The 22,281-nt window shown below is 31.9% G+C and overlaps 2 protein-coding genes and 1 long non-coding RNA gene across 3 annotated transcripts; all 3 read right to left on the reverse strand.

Annotated features, from left to right (window-relative positions):
* Positions 1–1,109, reverse strand: LOC100775961 (uncharacterized). The gene is made up of 2 exons (XM_003536143.4): positions 951–1,109; positions 1–789 (listed from the first exon to the last, which is right to left on the reverse strand). The coding sequence occupies exons 1-2, from the start codon at positions 1,005–1,007 to the stop codon at positions 172–174; spliced, it is 675 nt and encodes a 224-aa protein (XP_003536191.1). The 5' UTR covers positions 1,008–1,109; the 3' UTR covers positions 1–171.
* Positions 1,110–14,659: 13,550 nt separating this feature from the next.
* On the reverse strand, positions 14,660–15,490 carry LOC102664890 (uncharacterized). Its single transcript, XR_416486.3, has 2 exons — positions 15,098–15,490; positions 14,660–14,997 (listed from the first exon to the last, which is right to left on the reverse strand). It is a non-coding gene; the product is annotated as an uncharacterized lncRNA (long non-coding RNA).
* Positions 15,491–18,123: 2,633 nt separating this feature from the next.
* On the reverse strand, positions 18,124–20,690 carry LOC100776665 (uncharacterized). Its single transcript, XM_003535363.5, has one exon. The coding sequence runs from the start codon at positions 20,463–20,465 to the stop codon at positions 18,297–18,299; it is 2,169 nt and encodes a 722-aa protein (XP_003535411.2). The 5' UTR covers positions 20,466–20,690; the 3' UTR covers positions 18,124–18,296.
* Between the last annotated feature and the right edge of the window lie 1,591 nt (positions 20,691–22,281).

The following is a 22,281-nucleotide window of genomic DNA, read 5'->3' on the forward strand; positions in this document are numbered from 1 at the left end:
ACCAATTTTATCCAATTTATGTTTTATAATTTGGTATATACATATTGTAAAATAGGACTAATTACTCCTAGTACTTCATATTAGAAGCAAAATTTAGCACTCATTTTTGCCTAGAACAAAATGGTGAGGAGTTGGAGGAGGCTAATATTGTACTACCATACATGCACATGATTAAGCTTGGACCACTTTCCTTTGAGGAAATCTGACCCTGAACACATGTTCCTCGCCTGTGCATTTATCTACCTTTACAACCCAACGGCTTTTGACTTTTCCCATAATTCTGTTTCCATATTTTGGACTTGTTTCACTCACTCCAAATCTTGTCACAAGTAAACCTCCTCCTATAGGCAGAAGCTGAGTTTTTGAACCACATGCCAAACAAGACTTTCTGCAGCTAAATGCATTGTACCCTACAACCACTGTCCCATTTTGCTTCCTACCCTCTTGAACTGCTCTAAGGATCTCTTCATGGTTCTCAAGGTTGCAGTCAATGAGCACAAAATCTGCTGCCTGATCATAGTGCTCTAAAAGCACTTCTTGAGCTTCTCCAACCATGAATTGAACTTGATGAGAAGCCATTCTTCCCATGGAAATTTTGGAAGCTCTTAGCTCTTCATGGCTAGGGACAATACAAATGACTTTGCCACCAGTTTGGTTAGCAGCAGCAACCAATGCTAGTGTGGTGGAGTCAGCTGCACCACCACATGCCACAACCATAAGTTGTGCATTGTTTCCTGCAGCTAGTGCTGATATAAACTCTGCTACATCTGGCTCTTTGCACTTTTGACCCTGAAGAATAAAACAAGCCAACAATCAGTTAAAACAATACTATCATGTAAAGTTTTTGAAGATATATATAAAGAGAGAGTTTAAGAAGAGGGCTAGGAGTTTTTTTTAGACATGTTGTTAGAGAGTTAAGAGACTAATATAATCAACAGTTCAATACTCACCATTTTCAAAGTGCTGAGGTAGGCCTTTGTGGCATTTTCTGCAGACCAGCAAGCCATAGTGGTTGCTTTAGCTCTTCTGAGGGTTTGTTGAGTGGAAGAGGATTTTCTGAGATTTGATTCAAATGATGATGAGTGCCTTGGCTTTGGTTCTTGTGCTATAAATATATAGGAGGAACTAAGGGATCTCACTGCTGGACATAGTGGGTCATGTGTCATTCCAACTAGCTTAGACAGAAAATTATATGATAATATGCAAAATGACATGTATGTACCAAAAAACAATGCTTATTTGATTTTGTCGGGGTTCCTATGTTGGATTATTTATTTGAAGATTATTATTAATTAGTTATTATCTATAATAGAATTTTTTGTATATATCATTAAATATATTAATTATAGAGATTATTTCTTCAATATATATATATATATATATATATACACCCAAATTCGTCCCTTCTTTCAGGTAAAAAACAGTTCTTCCTTTGCTAATTTTCTTCTATTAGACGAATTTAACAGGAAGAAAATACATAATTTTCCACGGAAAAAGATTTGAGATTAAGAAAAAAGGCAAATGACGAAACACATGCACACATATATTCCATGCCAAATAGAAACGAAGTAGGTATATATACTAATTGATTTCATCAATCTTTCTGTCTACCAACTGGAGCTTAATTAGGCGAGCTTCCTGGATATTGGGACAACGCATTAGAAAAATATTCAATAATAACCTTGGCTTATAGTTAAAAAGATAAACTCATTAAGAGTTTATTAATCAAGATTTCTATTTATTTAGGAAATATTACATAAGTAGTTTCAGCATGAAGGAAGGATTAGGTAATGTTTTTCTTAAAGTGACAATTTCATTAAGATATTTTTTTACTATGATATTTATATGAAATAATTTCTACCCGAAGAAAATCCTAATTTAAACTTTAAATTATTTGTTAGTATGAGACGAAACTAATGAATTAAATAACCTTAATTTCTTCAATATTTGGTAGTTTTATTCCCAAAACAATTTTCTAAGAGTTTATATATCCAAAATTATAATAATTAATTAGCATTAAAAAATTCATAAAATTAAGAAATTGGTATACCTCGTACCTATTACTAATAATCTTCAAGGCTCTCATTCTTGGCACAAACAATACAAATGTGTATACATAAAAGAAAAATACATTCAATATTTTTAACCGGACATGTCCATTACTACATTAGTCCCCAAACACATTCATTAATATTAATATAAACGTTGCCTTACAATAGAAAGACAACAATATATATAAACCATTCCGTAATATGAAAGGTTTAAACGAATTTGTTCCTATTAATGTCTTCGATCACCAACTAAACGTGTGTTAGGTGCAGGCAGAAAAGAACAATCATATATTTCATGCAGACATAAGCACATTCATCTTTAATATGTACAGTGTCTTGGTTGCACGGATTGTCTGTACATTGCTCTTGCTCAGGAAGTTGTTATCACAGTGTGGATTCACGCAAACGAAAAATGTACTGAATCACGGATATGTAGCAAAAAGCTTAACGTCAATGTTCTCGTAATTTTGAACAGATAATTAATGAAAATGAAAAATAAACTACAAAGGGAGAGTAAATTAATTAATATCTAGTTTAAGAGGAGTATCTGAAACCTATTATCCAACACACTTTTTAATACACTACTCTTCTCTTTAGTTGAAATTTAGTTGAGTTTTACTAATTTGAAAATGGAAGCCAATAAATGAAAATTGGAAGTTTGGAACACATATATATTTATCAGCCAACTGAGAATTATAAATTTAGATTATATATATAATCATACATAAACACAAACACACACACACTTTATCTTATTTCTCTCAATAACCAAAACTTGATTAAATTACTTTAATTAAAAATAACCTTTTTCGATAACTTTTTTATATATTAAATTTATTAATCTAAATGTTAAATGGAAATTTATTATTAAGTTGATCAAGTCTACAAATTTTTATTCATCAAATAAATTCAATTTAACATATATTATTTTTAAAGAAATTCAAGAAAAATATAAATGATAAAATTACATAACTACAAATGTCTGGTTTATCTAAAATTTGTTATACATTATCTTTGAAATAATATGTCAATATTTAACAGTTAAATTAATACAAAAAATTATAGAAATTATTAAAAAGAAGAAAAGAGAGAGGAAATGTATCACGAAGAAAGGAGAATGCGAAAAAATCAAATTTCAACCATGCAATTAAAATGAGTAATTATGATTAAAAGTAATTAAAATAATAACTATTAAGTACAAAATTTAGGAAAATATTTATGAACAGTTATATATTTGACACCTTGAGATAAAAAAGAATGAACAGAAAAAAATATAATTATTGTAGATGATATTATTTAATAAAAAGAGAAGGATAAAGAGAAAAAAAGAATGTCAAGTATGTATTTGTGATATATGGGTGTTCATATTTTAAATATCATTTATCTTGTGAATGATATTTTAAATATCCATCATTAATATCTCTTTTTTTTTCTTATCACATTATATCATTTATCATACTTTATATATATATATATATATATATATATATATATATATATATATATATATATATATATATATATATATATATATTCTATCTCACTAACTAGCTAAATGTCTACTTAGCATTTCAGCGTCCAAACATATTTTTCCTATTCGTTTACTAGGAGTATGTTAATAAAATAGGATATGGAAAAAAAATCACAATGTATCTAATTAAACAATGACTTTCAAATTGATTAAATAAATCGTTGTATCTCTTTTATAAAGTATCAAATCATTATGAAATCTGTATGAAATATAAAATCTGTATAGAAACATGATAAACAGACCTTTTTTAACAAACCTAAAAACTAAAAAGCTTGGTTCTATTTGAGTTTTACAAAAGACCTGACTCTTAAATTAAGTGTTGTCTCCTAATTAAGTGACTCTATTGGTCCATGAAACTTAAATTGGCCTAGTTTTGAACGTCCAAAGGCCAACTTTTTGGGCAAAATCTTTAGGTTTTATATTAAATTAGGGAGAGAAACACCAAGTTGTAAGCAAAATATAGGATTGGTAGACCCTAGAGACATGCCAACGCCAAACACCCTCGAGAAGATAGACTTAGCTGGCTATGGTACTTAAGAAAACGCTGTTTGATTCTTTCTGCATTAGAGAAAGCAAACAAAGATCTAGATCACATTCAATTGCTTCCCCTACCAAGAACATTGTTTACAAGGGTGAGTAAATTTTCTGTCTACTGGTCTCTAATTTAATTGCATTATAATATGCCCCCCATTTGTCTGATTCTGCTGGGGACTAAGGAGGATGGTGCAAAAAAAAAAAAATTGGAGGACCGTTTATGAAGTCTTAAACAAAGAAATTTCCTTGGTTTTTCTCTTTACAATTTTCTAATACAAATTCCCCGATTCCATGGTTTTCTCCAATTTGATATTTGAAGAATCTAATAGGATATAGCAATATATTGAATATGAGAACGTGGGGTTCTGAGAAGGACGCAAAATGTATCGGAGCCGAATTCAACACACGAATACAAATATATGATCAAGAATTAAATTAATGAGACATGTAAAACATTAAAAAAAAAAAAAAACTAAAGTATAGACAAGTTGTGGGTCTATGGTCTATACATTATGGTTCAATAGTTTTTGGGTGTATCCATGAAGTGGACACGTTTTTATGGGTCAGCATACCTCATTGATGAGCCAAGTATGGTACCTTATCCGGTACCATTGTCATCTACCTCTTGTAATTTATGCATGCATGCATGTATCTGTACGATCTTCGTCTTCAAACATATCCGTAGCATAAAAGAAAGAAAAAAAAAAGGAGAACAAAATAATTCGTGATCTGCATATTTCGATGTTCTGCCATGAGATTAAATATGCTCGTTCGATCTACATGCAATTAGCTAGGTTCATAACATTGTATTTGAAAGGTTATTTTCATTCTCTGTTTTTCATTTATGTTACGTATACATTTTTAACGCATTTTTTGTTATTTATTAAAAAAAATTGAATCACACTCCTTATTTAATGAAAATATATTTTAAAGCGTGTTACTAACACACTACCACGTCTCTTTTCTTATATCATTATCATCGAAACAAATCAAGAGAAAAAATAACTCTTTTTTCCTGAAGAAAACATTAATTTATGAGACTACTATTAACAACAAATATCAACAATTTGATATTACATAAATTGTGTCTTTTATATATAAACTATTTTTTTATACGGAACTAAAGCTTACTTTTTGATATTTTTAAAAGTCTCATGCTTTATCTTGATTGAATATATATATATATATAAATTCAATCAAGATAAAGCATGAGACTTTTAAAAATATCAAAGTAAATTTTTATTTAAGAAAAATATGTTTTTAGTTTTTATATATTTTTAGTTTATGAAACTTCATATTGTTCCATGTTCATAAATTTTATTAAAAATATGTTTTTAATTCCTCCTCACATATGATGTTGATGCTGTTTATTATGTGACACATAGATTACACGATTATTGTTATTTTTCTTTTATAAACATGACAATGAATTATTCTAGGTGGTATTTTGAATTAAAAAACTAAAGGCTTTATTTTTAAAGAGAATCAAAATAAAAAAAAAAAAAACTTTACTCTTTCTTAATTGTTTTCTTTGTGTCCACGAATCTATGGGAATTACTAAGGGGGAATCTCATCTTGTTTAAAAATTACACTCAACAAACAAACAAAATTAGAAGATGTAAGAACATATATGTGACACAAAATATTGAAGAATGAAAGTTGAAATCAAGATAGAGAAGAAGTCGTTGAAAATTAGGATTCGATGTGTTTGAAAGTAATATTAGATAATTTCATTTAAAAATTAATAATCAATTTTCCACATATTTTTAATTAATTTTTTTAGAAAAAGAAATTAAAAAAAAATACATTGCTTGCCACACTAGACACAACCCATTAGTGAAGATTATGTGAGGAAGAACTAAAAATAAGTTTTTTTTTATAAAAAAAATTAGGGACTAAATTAGAAGATATGCAAGTTCAAGGACAAAAAAAAATAATGAAAAATATAACGACAAAAAATATATATTTTTTCTTTTTGTTTATATAATTTAAAATTTAAAGTGTGTACTCTCACGATAAATTAGTTTTCTCACTGAATATTCACTAAGATTCTTAGAGTTTAATTAGAATTTAGAATACATCATCCGCATAAATATTTTTATATAACTACAATTAATTATTAAAGACATCCAGATATTATTTATTAACTTATTCCTTCTTAAAAACTAAGAAGATTAACGTTACCATATATGCCTTAGATAAGTGGGTTAGTAATTAGTATTCGATTGTGAGGTTAGAAAATTAGTTGAATTAATACATTTTTTAGGAGATATAAGATTAATTAAATGAAAAAATATGAAGAAAGAAAATAATTAACATATCGTAAGTTTAATTTTTTTTATTAAAAAAATTAATAAATTAATAATTAATATTTATTAATATATATATATTTTTCTTTTTCTCCCTAAAAGTTCAAACCACAGCCCACAACTTGAAGAAATTGCTCTAGAATGTGTTTTCTTTTCTTTCCTTTTCCTTCATGTCATGGGTCACGCATGTCATCTGAGCCAATAACTACATGTTGTCGACTTAACCATTTCCTGTTGGGATATGCTTCTGGATGATTTATGACCGTAGATGGAAAAAAAATAAAAATAGTGAGACACCTGTCACTTACAAATCTCACGGTCTATGGACTCACTAAAATTATACCACTTAAAATTAGCCATTGATTAACAACAACAAAAATAGCCATTGAAATTTGAAATAAATTAGTATAATTGTTACAAAAAATAGGATTTCTACAATAGTTAATATAATTTTCAACAGGTTCTTTTTTTATATATATATAGAAAATTTCCAACAGGTTCTACTATAATAATTTTGCAATTCCTTGTAACATGATATTATCATATTTTCTTTATTAACGTGAGATTGAAATCCATTCAGGCATACCCTCCATCATATTCATACTTTGATCACGTCTCATGTTTCTATAGGGGAGTGCATTAGTATAAAGGGGAGTGAAAATAGTAATTGCCTAATATTTTTGTCAAGATGTCCATATTTATAGTTTTAAATCAGTGTTTGGTTTCTTTTTGGATTTTCAGTTTGGGCTTGGAAGGGTTGGTCTGTTCCAGATCTTGGGAGCTACTATTAACACGATCACTTTTGTTATTAACACCATTACTAAATAAAATCAATTAGCCCATAAATTTTACAGTCGTCAGTTTTCTACTTAATTAAAAGGGGTAACAAGAATATTGTTAAGATGTTTAGTAATTTTTACAGCTATTTATTGATTAATGAATGTATTTACAGTTAGGTTTTATACACTTTCTTTGCATAATTGGATTAGAGACTACTGGCTTTTATAAAAAAAGAGACTACTGGCTCTTGATCTCATTTTTCATGATCATATTTTACATAATTTTTTTATTATATTTCTAAAATAAACATCAGTGGTGGCACTATATTATAATAATATAATAAATTTAGTTGCCTTTAATTTTAATGTTCTAAAAATACATTATGACAATAATAAATGTATCAAATCATCCTAGAATATTAGATTTTAACAATATTGATCTTGATCGTTTTGAGGACCAAGGACTAATTTGTTGTAAAAGAAAATGACATGGGAAGACTCTATTAAAATTTGACAATGAAGGGATAACGTATATATTTATTATGGTATATATTTATTATGGGAAGAATATTAAATTGATGATTATGTATCTTGAAAAATCAAGTAGGTTTGGACATCTCGAGTTAACAAATGGATTAGAATTTAGACACCCGTCTTTAATTAAGTCATGATTATTAATTTATCCGCTGTAAATTACATTTTCACCTTGAATCTGTTCGATATATCCATGTAAACTTCCAAATCCATGGTACACCTCTGGGTACTACATTATCCGATCAAACTTAATGGCTCCAATTAATAAAAATTAATATGATGAACAGATACGCAAGCATTGTTCCTATAGATACGAGTGATCTTTTTGTTCTTAATTAATTAGAGTTTTGTTTAATTTCACTTTTTGTTATGTTTGTTTTTTCTCTCTAAATTTTTAATGTTTTGTTGGCAGGAGAGTTGTTTTTGTTAGTTTGGATGAAGAATACAAACGTAAGTTGACAATTGCACCAATAATGCAACAAAATGTTCTGCGTAGCAACCAAGCTTTCATGAAGGTTTTAAAAAGCTAAAGTTGTTTAGAAGTTAGCTCTCACTATCGTCCTTTTCTAAAAAAAAAAAGCCTTTGTTTTCTGATGACAATTTTTGTAATACAAAATCTTTGGCCTCAAATTATTAACATTTTCTTGTCGTAATTTGTTTATCACTTTGTCGCGTTATACTTTTATGATGAAAAGTAGTTATTTTTTAAAAAAATTGGTCTAAAATTTGGTCTTTAAATGGGGCCTCAGGGTTAGGCTATAATGCTTGATCAACAACCTGTATTTTTTGAACCAAAAACAAGATCCGTGATTTCGCTTTCTTTTAATCATGCAGCTATTTCTCAACTAGAAGTTTAGAAATGCAAAAAAAGAAAAAGAAAAAGGAGTTTGGAGGTAAAGCAATGAGAGTTAAACGTACATATATAGATTAAAGCAATACATGATGATGAATGAAAAATGTGAACAGTTGTACTTTTATATACTACAACAACAATTATTCGACTTTAACTCAAGAGGTTTAGAAATTTAATCACGCAGCTTCTAAAACATATTAATTTAAGTGAAATGCAAAACTACTTTATTGGAGTTTATCATGTAATGTCCTCAACTTTGCTAAAATCCACTGCAGCTTGGAGTTGATTGCAACGTTGTGAAAGTAGACAGAATAAAATATGAAGAAAAAAATATTGCACATGAGGTCATGATTATAGAATAGCTAGGTTAAGTAATGTATAATGAACAAAAATGACAAGCTTGGATATGTGGATAAGATTACAAACTATAATGAAACAAGTAAACATGAGAACATTAGCATATGATTAGGTGGAGCTTCAGGACGTTTAAAGTGGCCGATGGAATATATGTTATTTTCATACGAAATCGAGCACAATGATATCTTTTGGGAATTCGAATTATAACAATAAAAATAAAAATAAAGAAGCAGAGAAAGTTTGTAATGATCATACACGATAAGCATTATTAGGCAAGGTAAACGGGGGATTTGATTACTCCGTTAATTTTTCTCTCTTTTGAAAGTTAAGTTCTAACTAAAACGACAAAAATATTCATTATTTACATAGAATTTTCCTTTATCAATTTATAACTTTTTTTTATTCCCTCCTTTCTATTCTTCTCGCTGAACTTTAAGCTTCTTGAATCGTTTAACTAATTAAGAATGGATTTAAAAAAGAAGAAGAAGAAGACAGAGCATAGCTAACGTTACTTTTATATGTTTCTGGTTTCCCTCTTTGTGAGTTCTAGGTATAGTAGCCGATTAGCTCTTGTGGGTTTTTGACATGTCTATAATTCTTAGTGTTTTGGACCTCTCCTTTGTTTTTTTTTTTTTAATTTCCTTACTATTTTTGTTGTAATTTAATAGGGAAAAATATTTTTAGGTGGTACTAGATAGTAGATGGCCAGATGGGCATGCCACACAGAAGCTGAGTCAACGCTTGGTTTTGTCTTTTTTTTTAAAAAAAAATTTTGTTTGGTAAAATATGTCACAAGCTTTGAGCCTTTGAGTATGATTTACAATGATACTTGTTCACTAACCAAAAGCAATCAAGATCGAATTATATAAGTTGAATTAAACCTGTCTCAAATTCAACATAATAAGAATTGATTAAGTTCAGTTGTAATCTAATAAGTTATATATGTTAAGTTGTATACAAATTAATTTTTAATTTATGTTTAACTTAATTTAAGTTCACTATTTTTTCTAGTTGAATTTCATAAACTATTTAGTTTAATTTGTGACAGGGGCAGACGGACGTTGGGCCGTGGGGGGCCTTAGCCCCCCTTGATTTTATTTTTTTAAATTAAAAAATTAATAGGTTATTATTTGTTTATTTTAATAAAATTTTATTTTTTATTCAATAAAAATCTGATTTATAACTGAATATTATATTTTATTAAACTAAAATTATAGTATAATTAGTTTTATCCATTAACTTTTTTATTTATAAAATCAATAGTAATATATCTTTTAAGAAATCTTATCTGAATGTTATATTTATCAAATTAAAGTTTATATAATCAATTTTATCTCCTAACTTTTTAAAATTACAAAGTGAATAGTAATTTTATCTAAATATTATATTTCATTAAAATTTAGTTATTATATAAACAATTTTTTATTTGGCTTTGTTAATATCTAATTGTTAAATCCTAATTTCTTGGATGGAAAAAAGTTTTATTTTTCAAATCTCATACAAATTAGTGTCAACATTGGATTGATAGAAAATTATTATAATTTCCGAATCATGTAAATATACAATTGTAAGCATCGTAGTCACGAGTTACAATATTGAAAAGAGACATAACATTTATTTAATGTTTTAGTCAACAGATTACACTTTGTAATAAGATAAAAAAGAAAATTCTTTTATTGACTAATTTTATTGGTATACATTAAAAAAAATTGTTAAAAATAAATAAATTATGCAAAAATTAGTAAACAATTGTATAATTTTTTTTATCACTTACAAAACTAAACAGATGTATAATTAAATTAACTTATTTCACCTTTCACTAATCAAGCTTCCGATTTTGAGTTTAAGTGGGGCTTCAGGGCTAGGTCAATGCTTGAAAGTGTATTTTTTCAACGAAAAACAAGATCCGTGATTATCTCTTCTCTTAATCATACAACTTCTCGACAACTGGAAGTTGTAGTTAAAGGCTTAAAGCTATGAAATTCGCACAAAGTAGTGCAATAATATTTGTTCGCAAAGTTTTTATTTAACACGAGCTCGAAGAAAGGGTTTCCGTGTCTGATATGAATGATTGTATTTTAATAAAATTAAGTACAAATGATTTTATTGAAACTCATCATATCTGTCGTTAACTTTGTTAAAATCCCCACTAGCTTGGAGTTTATTGCAGAAAATTATAATAAATTTTGAAAATCAATTAATTAAAAGTTTATTTACACATGTTATCATGAGTACAAAATAGGTTACTGTAATGTGCACTTATGGAAGACTTCAAACTATATATAATACACATTAAAACTAAGCATCTTAGCATCATATGGTTAATTAGGTGACTTTAGACCTTTTGAAATTATCTAGTTTATATATATGTGTGTGTGTGGGGGGGGTCAGTTGAAGTACCCAATATTGTTTGAGATGTAAAACAGTAATTATGGAAATAGAGAGGAATGCTATGAAAGAAATTGAGGAAGCTATAGATAAGTAACATGAAGCTTCGTAATGATCACACACGATATAAGAATCATTATAGGTAAGGTATAACGGAAATTTGATGGCTACATTACTTTAATTTGTTCTTTCTTCTGAGAGTTAAGTTCTAACTTGTAAAAACGACAAGAATTCATTATTAAAGCGGAATTTCCCTTCTAAATGTTAATGTCTTTTTTATTTTCTCCTTTTATGCTAAGCTAGCTGTATTATCCTTGAGCTCGAACCTTCTTGAATTGTTTATAGCAAGATGAAAAAAAAATAAAAATTTGGAACACAGCATTATCTTGGGATGAAGAACTATGTGTCGTTATAAGATCTCCATCCATTGCTTTCAGATTGAGGGTATAGTTAGCTATCAAGTGCGAATGATTATTGGTTGTTTCACTTTCCCAAAGTAGTCTAACCTTATTGAGTATTAAAAATCTTGCTGATTGGTGATATCATGTGTGCACCCTTAAATTGTTAGCTCCCCATCCCCTTTTTATGTATTAGTCTGTCTGTTGTCCAATATGCTAGGACCCATCCTCTCATGTAATAATCAATGTAAAATTTGAGGGTCTATGTGTAATAAAGAAATAATAGTATATGGTACCACCATTATTTCCTAAATTTTTCTTTTCAAATTAAATCGGGGCCACTTATACAAGAGCCAATTATGGCAAAGATTGGTGGGGGAATCAGAGAAGACAGGATGAGAAAAGAAAGAAATCTTATGCAGAGAGAATTTGTCTTGGCAATGTTTGTAGGGTCAAGCGTTAAGTGGAAACTGCAAAAGTAATTACATACCATGTGATAGAAATGGCAAATATATAATGCCTTGTACTTAAAGTAAGTCTCCTAACAAGTGAAAAGCAGTAAAATAACAATTGCATGCAGTTAATTTGACAAGTTATAATCAGTTCTGCCATTAATTATGGGAAATGTCTATCCAGTTGGATTATTTGCTTAAGGCAGATTTTATTTTTGGCGCATATTATTACATAGGAGTATCCTCAGCCCTTCATCAACAATTTTAAATCTCTACCAAAAGATCTGCTAGCATTGTTGCCCCCTTCTAACAAGAATTTTTCATATTTATGAATCAGGATTCGAACCTAATTATTATGCTTAAGATATCAAAGCCTAGCCTAGTGCCACTTTCATCAACCACTTGTTAGTTTTGCTTAAAACAGATAAAAAAGGAGGATTGGGAGATGATGAATTATTAACCGAGTTAATTATAATTGTTAGTTGAGAATAGTATGATATCATGTCATTGTTTCGTACTATATGAAATTGATACTTGATTTCTTTGAAACCAAATAGCTAGTTAGACCAAAAACAAAAACCATACAATTGAGATATCCTCGATTGGAATTCAGTATGAGCCCCAGAATCGTGACATTTCTTTCCCTGTGACGTATTTGGCAAACACAAACTTCAGGCATAATCAATCTCTGAATTTTTTTTCTCATTTTGGAGACTTAAATAGTAACAATAACATTAGTTTAGAGACCAAAATGAGAAAAACATGTTACTTTCTGGGACTTAAATAAAACCTTAAAAACATTGAAGACTTATTTAAGTTTTTCTTTGTTTCTAAGACTAAAATAGTGAGTTACAAATTCAAATATTAGACTAAATTGACCATTTATTTTCCATACAAAAAATGCTTCAGTCTAATGACCCAACTTTCAGTAATTTTTTTGGGAAAATTAGCAAAATAATTTCATTGAAAATATTATTTAGGTTTTTTTAAGAGAGAAAAAACTCCAATAATTTTGCAAGACATGGTACGTTTTCCAATAAAAAATTGATATAACAATTTCCTCATACATTAAATGGAAAATACGTTTAGTCGAAACTTTCCACTCCAAACCAAAAAAAAAGAAGCAACTTTCCTTGAAACAAACTCAACCTACTATACATCCAAATTAGCTGAAGTAGTTACGAACAAAATAACAAAATAATAAAATAAAGCTAACTCCCTTGTCTGCCTATTTAAAAGCAAAACATGTCATGTCTAAATAATTAAGCATTTGAACACTACTATATTTGCAGCATCATTATTGGAATTTTTCTTTTCTTTTTTCTTGAAACAAAATTATCAGTGAAGAGCTTTACGAACGGTGTGTCTGTTTGTTTGCTTGTTTTCTCACCCCGCAATAGTGCCAAAATTTGGTTTCCCATGCACAAAATATGAAAGGAAAAATATTTTTGAGGTGGGAAAGTCCCGATGACTTTAAGAAACTAAACAAGCACTAAAGCTTAAAAAAATAAAATGAAACACTCCAATCAATTGGTAGCAATGGAGTATATAAAATTTCCAAATTAGTAGCAAGTGTTTGATCCAAATTGCATCTCATTCACATCTCTCTCTAATCACTTTTAGCCCATTGTAGCACAAATATAAACAAAGATGAACATGGGTTGGGGAGTTTCATTGTTTCAGATTTTGTTTGAAGGGGGAAGGGGGAGCCTAGGGCTGGTTGATAGAAAAGCAAAACCTAGATGAATTTGGACTTACATTCAATCACTGTCATCATAACACATTTAATTTCAAATCTAACAAAATACTACTATAAAGTCCAAAGTTTGTTTGCTTATCGGTTGATTTGCATCATAAGATGAATGTGTGATCATACAAAAGATAATAAAATACATAATAACTATATACGAGAAAATATTAATGTAACACCCTTTGAAAATAAAAATAAAAACATGACAGTCATTAAGGTAGTTCAAATATATATAAAAAAGCTACAAGAAGCACAAGTTAAAAAAGTGATTGCATAATTTTTAGTCTTGTGGAAAGGAGAAGAGAGTTTACCAAAAAAGACATGAGAAAAAAAAATCATCATGAGAGATCTCTGGCTTAGGCTTAATAATACTCTAGAAATTTTGATTTTTAACCATGTCGAATATTGTCTTGTGATTCATATAGCTAACATTATCTTGTGAGACAAGATTTTGTTATTGTTGCAGGTGATTAGCATTATAAATACAGGTAGGGAATATCAACTGTGTCTAAAACCCCATAATTTGCATCTCTAGAACAGCGTGCGTGATTCCAACGGTTCCCATACTTAACTCTTTCATGATCACTTCCATGATCACCAGAAACATGATAAGTAAAAAGCTCCTTTTACCTTTGTTAATGAAGAGCAATAACGAAAAAAAAATGGAATACTTTTAGGTGTCAAAATACTAGAACATATCACTGAAATTATACAATACATACATACATGTATCTTCCCTTCTTCAATATTTATTTTGCCAAGTATTCCTACAAGTTTGACTAAACCCCTCGAGCACTGCCTCGACTAGGAAGCCTCGCCAACAACAATTACCTTATGCAAGATTTGAACTTTGGTTCTCTCTATAAATAAAAGTATGGCCCACCTAGCACCATACCCAAATTTGAAACAAGAAGGATTGTGTTAAGTAGGAGGAAGAAAAAGAGGCATTGAAAAAGAAGATTAATCATGAGGGAACATGACAAATATGAAGACTCTTGCAAAAAAGACGTCCATGTTCCTGTGCCAATCATCACATTCTGCTCTCTAATACAAGACCCAGTCTGTAATGAAAAATGAAATTATACCACACAAGCAAAGGAAAATTAAGAACTAACAAAAATAAAAGGAAAATTTAAAAAATAATAATAAAAACACAAATACCTTTGAGTTGGTAGGCAGTCAGAATTGCTTTCCTTTGCCGACATGATCCACCGTCTCTACACCAAATTGATTACAATGTTAAATCAATTATCAAATCAGCAATACAGTATTCTAATCTACTAATGAGTTCAGTCAGCCAACATAACTTTTTCATTCACATCCGTATTTGAATATTTGCCAGTGATTTAAGGAGGCACAGTAACTTCCATAATTTCCAACCTTCATTCAGGTGTGAGGAGAAATTCTAACATGCACATGCCTTTTTTATAATCTCTGAAACGTTGGGAGATAAATTCATTAAAGGTTGCCTCATGCATGCACAGGATATTTCTGAAAGCACTGTATCCACGAATGGAGAGGTCAGCATAGTTCCATTTTCATCCAACATATATGGTAAAGAATTTATTTAATTATTGGCAAGTGGAGACTACATGCATTAAATTGATGGTATGCGTCATATGTCAGAATACGGTTACATCAATTTCTCAAGTTTGCAAAAGTATGACATAAAAAATGGACTCATGTACGTATGATATGACTATGACAAGAAGAGTAAAGAATGATATTATGAGATTGAGATATCATCACCACCACAAGTCTAGAACTACCAGCCTACTGTTCATGGTTAAAAACAAGAAATATCCCCTAAACAATATCATTCATGCAAAAAATGCTTTTATTATTTATGTAGCATATTTCAATATTATCCCCTCACCTGAGCCCTATTATGCACCACCTTATGCCGACAGGCCTCCTTGCTTTCCCTTTGTTTTTCTTTCCCTACACTCCTTCCTTGTTTCAACTTTCCCCTAGACTTTTTAGCAATCATGGTAAGCCAAACGGTTCATTCTGCAAACCTACATACAATTTTCAACGTTAAGATAAACAGTTAACATCAGGCCCCCATTTGAAAAAGCATATATTATCACAAAAATTAATGGTTTTGAAAACCAAGGGGGGTTGTGGTTGTGGGACATTAGCTTAAGCCAAAACAATAATACACACAGAAACAGAGAGTGGATTGATGTAAAGGATGGCCACTCATACCTCACTTTTCTTTGACCATGACAACCAAAGCAGTGTGACATGGACAGCCACTTCCTCCATGGTGGACCTCACCATTTTGTCAGAAACAAACACTCCAGTAGATTATGCCGGATTTATCTATAAGAAGAAGTGCCTCTGCGGCAACAAAGATTCTTTCTTTCTCATGTTCTTCCGAGGTTGACCCACGTCATGACCAAGTCCGGTTTGCCACCCACCCTACTGCTTCAAGCAATTCCACCTCTGCAGCAAAAAAGTAACATTTCATTTTTGGGGGCCTGCTTGCCACTGTTGGGTCATTTTGTAGTTTCCTTCTACATGACGAAAACTTCATCTAACAAGAACATATACTGGCATGTGTAAATCATATATTCTGTGAGCTAGATGTGTTTCCATAACGACGTAAATATTATGAATTTCAGCAGTTTTCTTCATTGATTTAGTCTTTCAGAGCATTTTGATAGAAAAATTCTTGATTAACAGAACTGCGATAACAGAATCATATACTAACAGAATTATATAATCTTTCGTTATGATGGAACATTACTAGGATTATTCCTGTTGATATATTTTTTTTCTTTTTAGAACTTCAAAAGAAATTAGAAGGGGATGGTAGTGTGAGAATGTTGTGAAATGTTGGAAATAGAAGAATCCTATACTTGTATCAACTTTAGACGGTGAGGCCAAAAACTGGCTTGCGACAAGTTTCCCCTTCACAATAGGGAAGCAATCACATGTATAAACAGTCTTTTCAGAAAAAGAGAGACTAAGAAATAACAAATATTGTTCAGAAATTCTTGCACTTGGAAGTTGGAATTTGAGAATTCTTGAAAGTGGATTTATGCTTAGTTGCCGGCTCACACTGGTTCCTATTCTTAATATCTGTTGACTCATGGAATGATGTTAACTGATTTACTGAATGCGAAATGTTTCATCTGATGGTAATAAGTAAGAACACGAGAATTCTCTTTGAACAAAATATGAATAATTGCTGATATATGCCCTTCTTTGTCAATCAAAATTCAAAACTTTAGGGGTAAGTCCAACTAGCTAGTGCGTCATTGTTGAAGTAGTTCAGAACTTGACAAACACGAAGAAAGTTTTTTTTTTTTGGTAAAGAACCTATGTGTACCTCAAAATCCTATATCGAGCAATTGGATCTTTTGGTCAACTGACTTCGGAAACTAAACTTGAAAACTATGGTCTTTGGATGTGATAAAGGTCAGTTGGTCAAACTGTAAGATATTTCATCTTGTTCTACTCAAACAATTGATCAGGACAACCAGAATCTAGACTATGCAGAGTGTAATGTCATATCAAGACATTAAGCATCAATTAGATGCGTATACAAAAGTCATTGACTATTGTAGGATGCTTTTTCCACTTTCAAATGAGGACATTAAGTTAATAGCTTCCTCCACAGACAAAATGGTCTTTTAACGCAAAAAGAGGAAATTGCTCCAGCCACAATATTTCCTACTGTGGTTGTGTTTTTTTATACAGACCCCCAATTCAGTTTGCTTTAAATTTCTTAATATCTTGCTTCAGTGCTTGGCATCAACATCATATCAGTTTCAACAGATCCACAGAAATTTAACGATAATAATTAATCCAGAGAGATGCTGAGACTATGGCTCAGTAATTCAACTGATCTAATTCATGTTTTAGTAGTGAATATTTCTGGCAATTAGTACTTCGATTTTCACAGACGAGGTGGAGACTGAACTTGGACTTAGTTCACTGTGAGCAATTTTATACAGTCTCATTGGCAAGATCTAATGAAGCTTAGCTTTAAAAGTTATCATAAATTATAAATTAATTTTAGAATATGGCTCAAAACAATTCTCATTACAAATTATTCAAGTAGAGGCTTTATGCCATCCTCTTCCCTGAATTGTTGTTATGCTAATTAACGAGCAATTGTTCCTCCTTTACAAACCTAAGCAATCCAAATAAAAGATGGGGAAAATGGAGATGATTCATTTGAATAAAAGATGACATAACAGTCAGGTGTCTTCCAATATCCTTTTTTGTTTCAATCACAAGTCACAAAATATTTTTCACGTGGAATAAGGGAAATAATAGAACAGCTCTGGAAAAAAAATATGATAAATCCTAAAATTACAGAATTCTATAGGGGTTGAAAAGTGGCACATTACAGCAGGGGTGCATCAGCAAAGACCTCAGCCAGCATACCATCATCACTACCTTCCCTGGCAAGCAGTTCTGCTTCCTTCTCTTCCTCATTGGAAAAGTCTCGTCTTTCAAGCTTGGCATGAGCTGCAATATACACCACTTTCAGAGCTCTTTCCAAGGAAACTCTGGAGTGCTTATTTGCAGAAATCTTCCTGATGAAAGAACAATTACTCTTAAATCCACTTGAGGTTCCATGCAGAAAAATGAGCCTCACTGCAAGCTTCCCAAGGGATTTAAACTCGCTGAGGCAAGTTTCCCAAACAAGTCTACTGCTGAGTGGATTTGCAACCTTCATCTTCCCGGTAACCGGGTCTCGTTGTTTCATCTGCACAGCCTGTGCATAAAGTGGGTCAAGCCCTTCTGATCTCCACTTCATGAGCTCCATCAACACAACATGAGCTTCTTCTCGCGAAGCCAGCCTTGTCAATAACTTATCTACATCTTTCTCTTGTTCACGAGTTAAGCAATTGAACGGAGGAAGGTACTTTCCACTTGCATCTTTAACCAAGTAAAGTGGATCAAGTATGAATGCAGCAGACCATGCAGGGTGATAATTCTTCCTGAACCGTTTCTCAAGTATTTCCACCACAGGTGCTTCCGCAACACTGTACTTAACACACCACTCCTTCACCACCTTGGTTCTAACCTCCTCCCAAAGAGGCAAGCACCGACCAATCAATGGCCTCTCCGCCCCAATGTCCTGAACCACTCCTCTGATTAGCTTCACCAGCGAATAAACCGCCTCCAGTTCATTCCAAAACCCCTCACTCTGAACAATTCCAGCAACCTCTCTGGCCAGTGGATCCTCCATACACGCCACCTTAAACGTGTCCTCCAACACCACCATTTGGATCACTGCAGCACAGCTCAGGATGTCCTCCAGCATTGGAAACACAGATGCTGCAAAGTCCTTCAACACATGACATTTCGGAGACGGAACTCGTACCAGCCCAGCACATTCCAGCTCCTGCATCCTGTACCTGAGGAAACTACTCCTAACCTGAGACTCAGTGTTGATGAAATTAGCAACCTTGAGACAATTCTCAGTGACAACACTGAAAAGTGGTAGACCGATGCTGAAATCTTTGATCAAACCCATGAACCCCTGAACCTGACAAGCAACATTCACCATCCAATGGTTCTGAACCTCCAAGTTCCTCAACGCCTTCCCCTTAAACCTGTCTGCAACTACCCCCACACACCTCTGCACATCACTCCCACAAACGCCACTCACCAACTCCCACAAAATCTCCTCAGCATACTTAGAAGACACCACTCCTCCACCACCACCAAACACCACCTTGTTGAACACGCTAGTACCATTGGGAAGATTCACTATAAACTTCACCACACCATCCTCCCCCTTCCAACCATCACACCCCACTTGAAAAAACATAGCGTCTCTCATTCTAGTTTCGGACTCAGCCTTGGCCAATCCGAACCTATCATCGAGCCTAGACCCATATATCTCTCGTCTTAACAGAGTCACCGGCAAACCCAGCTGGGTGAGAAAAGATTGAAACTTTGGGTGTTCAAGAGCAGAGAGAGGCACAGAGCCACAAGACTCGTAGAACCAATCTGCCAGCAATTCAACAGCAGAGTTAACCTGGTCCTTGGTCAACTCAGGAGGAGCAACATGCGACAAGTTCCTAGGACTCTTGAGCTTCTTGACACTGTCCTCGAAAACAGCGAGAGCACACAAATCATCTTTTCCACCAGACAACACCAAATGCTGAACAGAGTGGTCCTGGTTCGGAGAGTTTGAGGTTGAGGTGGAGGTTCTCTTTCTGCCGTTGTTGGAATGGGAATGAGAGAGGACAGTGGAAATAGGAGAAGGTGAAGGCAACGAAGAGTGGTTGAAATTGGGGCACGCGCCACGCTTGAGATGCTCGGAAGCGGTTCGGGAAGGGTTGGAAGCGGAGAAGAGAGAGTCGCAGAGGGAGCATTTGAGCTTGACGGCGTTGTTCAGCAGCATGGGCTCGAGGTGGGCCCAGTACCACGCGCCTTTGCCTTTGATGGCACGCGTGCGAACTGTGAGAAGGCCCTCGTAGCGCTTCCTCGCCGCCGCATCGGGGTCGGGCTCGGCGGCGGAGGTGGAAGCCATCGCGGAAGCGACTGTGGAAGCCATTATTAATTACTAGCGGCGCCACCGATGTCGCCGGAGTTCCATGCACTGGAAGAAGTTGTCGTTGTTTTTTGGTGCAAGGTGTTTGAAGAATTGTGTGAGTGAAAAGTGAAACGAACAAGACAGGAGGAGAGTTGGTTTTGGTATGTGTGTGTATATATATATATTGAGAGAGAGAGAATTGGTGTTTGGAGAATTGGATGCATGGCATGGAAATGGAGAGAAGAAGGAAAAGGAAAAGGAGGGGGCCAAGCTACGTGTCGTTTTGTTGTTGGGTTTGGTGGAGAGTGGAAGGAATGAGTGAGTCACGAGTCAACCCATTTTGTATTTTTTATCAACAAACATGTACATGTCCATGCATGCCTTTCTTTCACTTCTGTTTGTTTTTTCTTTTCTTTCTCCTATATAATTAGGTGAAACCAGCGTGCCAATATTCTACGAGTATATAATATTTTATTTTGAGTATAAAAAGAATTGATATTCGTTCGTGTATGATTATTTGTATTTTCACTTTTTTATATACATTTCAAAAATACACTTCAAATTAGTATAATAATATTTTTAAGATGGATAGTTTAAAAAAACATAATTATACTTTTTAAATAAATATTTACATATTCAACAATGATTAATACAAGTGAAACTCACGTCAATTAGTTAAGTTATCCAAAGTTTAAATTTTAATTGATGCTCAAATATTAATTATTGACTATCATAATAAATATTTTTAATATATATATATATATAGAAATTTTTTAAGTATGAAAAAATTAATTCAAAATACTTTGGAGTTTATGTATAGCCAACCAGAAAACCATCCCATCTCATTCCTTTGTTATACCTTATAAAATTGTAAGAAATACTTGTTCACACTTTATAACTCACTCTTTACTATTAGTTAAGATATATTTTACAAAATTTCTAGGTCTCACTTTTTTATTTAATGAGTCTTACTTGTGTAATTAATTAATTAATAATAGTGTGTTAAAAGAAATATATTGATAGTTATATTATTAGTGCAACATACGTATTTATTAATTTTATTTAAATAATTGAAGAACTTAGTTGACACTTTAGTGATGTCTTTTTTTATTATTATGTTTTTCATCCCCAACTCAAATATAATATTTTGTTTAAGAAAGTCAAATCTAACTCTACTCAGATCAATAACTCCTTGATTAAAAGAAATATATTAAAGAGAGTGTTGTTGGAATTCTTTTAAAATTGTCACACAATGAATTATTCAAAACATAAATAGGTAATCCCTTGCAATTGATGATACTAATAAGCTTCATAGAGAAAAGGGGGGGACGATGCTAATGATCAGGATGATAAGTCAAAGCTTTAAATACCTGGTTTTGGTAAGGAGGGTCGATGGCATAACCTCACCTAAAACATGTGGTTGTTAACAACAGACTTCAGTTTACAAGTATTATAAGTTGTAATGTCTTATTCGGCTTTAAAAAGAGAAGAAAAAGAAGGAGAGGGGGCGTGGGAACAAGACGTTGTATTGATAATTATTTAGCAAGGCAAGGACGGCATTTTATTGTCATATAATGGCTCAAGTTTTGCAAATTATGCAGTGATGTACTCAGATAATCAAGCAAACCAACATGATTGAGTGCTTTTTCGTGTTTATTCTTTTATGTCCATTTTAGTATATTTACCTTTCCGTTTATGTCTTTTAGACAAATTATTCATTAGTTAGTGTTGAGTAAAACTTAAGCCAAATCCTATTCACGCTATATTCTTGCAAACATAGCTATAAAATAAGAGTTCAATTACAATTTGTATGACTTTAAACTATTTTATAATTATG

This window comes from Glycine max, chromosome 10 (assembly GCF_000004515.6).
Source record: "Glycine max cultivar Williams 82 chromosome 10, Glycine_max_v4.0, whole genome shotgun sequence".
NCBI classification, from domain to species: domain Eukaryota; kingdom Viridiplantae; phylum Streptophyta; class Magnoliopsida; order Fabales; family Fabaceae; genus Glycine; species Glycine max.